This window comes from Palaemon carinicauda, chromosome 14, assembly GCF_036898095.1.
Source record: "Palaemon carinicauda isolate YSFRI2023 chromosome 14, ASM3689809v2, whole genome shotgun sequence".
NCBI lineage: Eukaryota > Metazoa > Arthropoda > Malacostraca > Decapoda > Palaemonidae > Palaemon > Palaemon carinicauda.
In genome coordinates, this window is record NC_090738.1 from 41,864,036 (window position 1) to 41,866,535 (window position 2,500).

Below are 2,500 nucleotides of genomic sequence, written 5' to 3' on the forward strand. Positions count from 1 at the left end.
GTTTTCGCCTTTGTTTGTGTGTTTGTATGCGTTTGTTTGTGAACAGCTTCCATGTCACAAGTTTAGTCATAAAGTAATGAAACTTGCAGGGATTAACTGTTATGTAAAAAGCAGGGAATGGTTAAATTTTGGAAGGTCAATGTCAAACGTCAAGGTCACGATCAAGCAAAATGTCCAATTCCCGTATTCAGCCAGGAGTGTAGACATCGTTATCACAGACACTTCGAACTTAGCTCATATTTGAGTGTATGAAAACCCACGCCAATTAATACATGTTAAGGTCAAAGGTCAAGGTCGAGCAAAAAGTCGAGAAATAAGCTGTTGTGGCGGAGGTATGCGCTCTATTGACTGCCTCTCTAGTTTATGTATGTTTGAAGTCATTGTAGCAATATTCCTGGACGGTTTACCATCGTTCCAAGAATGTAAAGATGAATGTGGCATGGGATGTTATCTTGTTACTTCCTCCCCTGACGGCTGTCATGTAAAAGAGTATCGTAGAGAGAGAGAGAGAGAGAGAGAGAGAGAGAGAGAGAGAGAGAGAGAGAGAGAGAGACTTTACATTTTTTCGAAATGTTTACATTTTGAAAAAAGAAATGGAGTTATTCTTTGAACTTTCCTTGACAAACTTCTGATTATGTAAATCTCAAACATATTCTTAAACATGTCAATATTTATAATTTCACATTTTGAAAAAAGTAATGTTTTGAGGTTGTTCTTTGAACTTTCCCTGACAGATTTCTGATTATGCAATAACAACGCATGTTTTTTTTTTTTTTTTTTTTTTTTTTTTTTTTTTTTTTTTTTTTTTTTTTTTTTTACACATATTAGTCTTCACAATTTTACATTTGAAAAACGAAGTATCAATGTTGTTCTTTTGACTTTCCCCGACAGACCTGTGTTGATGCAAAATCGAAACACGTATTTGAAACATATCAGTATTTATAATTTCACATTTTGAAAAAAGAAAAGAAATGTTGATGTTCTTTGAACTTTCCCTGACCGACCTCTGTTTATGCAAAAAACAGAACATGTTTTTTTAAACATATTAATATTCACATTTCGCATTTATGCAAACCTCAAACATATTCTTAAACATGTCAGTATTTATAATTTCACATTTTGAAAAAAAAAAAAAAAAAAATTGAGGTTGTTCTTTGAACTTTCCCTGACAGACCTCTGTTTATGCAAAAAACAGAACATGTTTTTTTAAACATAGTCTTCACAGTTTTACATTTTGAGAAACGACGTATTGACGTTATTCTTTTGACTTTCTTCCCCCGACAGACTCCAAGCCAGTTCTGCAATACAGGTTCATCGAGCAGACCATCCAACCGGGACCTTCGGTGTCCCTGAGGTGTTCAGCTGTTGCAAATCCAATGCCCACCATCACCTGGACGCTCGATGGACTCCCCATCCCACAGTCGGACAGGTAAATGTTTCATTGGGATTCGAGACCGCTCGATTTAATCTAACTTCCTATCAAGGCTGTAATGCTTTTGCATTTCATCTGATTTTTCATAATTTTCATTATTATTTATCTTTCCTAGTTGTATTGATTATGTTTTTACGACTCCATTTATTATCATTCTTTCCTTATTCGGAGTTAATGTATTTTGTTTTCGTTTTTCGTTGGTTATATACTTTTATTTTTTTCAACTTATCCCGTTTTATTGATAGCCAATTATTATATTTATTATTTTTATTATTATTTCTAGTATTATTATTATTAATATTATTATTGTTATTATTATTATTATTATTATTATTATTATTATTATTATTATTATTATTATTATTATTATTATTATTATTGGAAAAGCAGACTGCAACAAGCCAAAGAGGAACGAAGGCCTCTAAGATATCAAGTATTTTTTTAGGAATGTAACTGTGGATTAATTTATTTCGTATTTTTTATTTTTTTATTTCTTTTTACATCGATACTACAATTTATTTCTCCATTAATAAGACAAATATGGCTAACCAAGCAAAACAAAAACTCTATCCTGAAGACATTCAGACTCTCTCTCTCTCTCTCTCTCTCTCTCTCTAAGACTGTGCAGATAAAATTTTAAATCCACACTCTGCTAGATTTATAAATCATTTTCACTTCAGTTGCACTATATGAATATTCTCTCTCTCTCTCTCTCTCTCTCTCTCTCTCTCTCTCTCTCTCTCTCTCTCTCTCTCTCTCTCTCTCTCTCTCTCAGTAATCAGATCAGTACTGTATTATAAATTTCATGACTGTTTTATTTCTTCCCTCATGTTTAATAGCACAAACAATACTCCTATAAACCAAACTTGTTTTCATTTGATTAATATTTATGGTAATTAAAAGATTATTTTTTTTCAACAATAAATTTTATATCATTCAGTTTGTAATTCATCGAAAGATGATTTGAAGTTTTCCAAAACGATTACATTTATTTGTTAGATTTGTAATGTTCATTTTTTGTCTCGTACAACCAGGGATTGTAACTACAGGAGGAAATAGTTCACAGTT

The 2,500-nt window shown here is 31.8% G+C and overlaps 1 protein-coding gene across 4 annotated transcripts in view; it reads left to right on the plus strand.

The window, feature by feature from the left end:
- Window positions 1-2,500, plus strand: part of LOC137653551 (cell adhesion molecule Dscam2-like) — a 75,299-nt gene that overhangs the window by 25,416 nt on the left and 47,383 nt on the right. For all 4 annotated transcript variants that reach the window (XM_068387037.1, XM_068387039.1, XM_068387038.1 and 1 more), the window contains exon 7: window positions 1,285-1,429. In XM_068387037.1, the coding sequence (XP_068243138.1) occupies window positions 1,285-1,429 (145 nt within the window). The remainder of the gene's footprint in view (window positions 1-1,284; window positions 1,430-2,500) is intronic.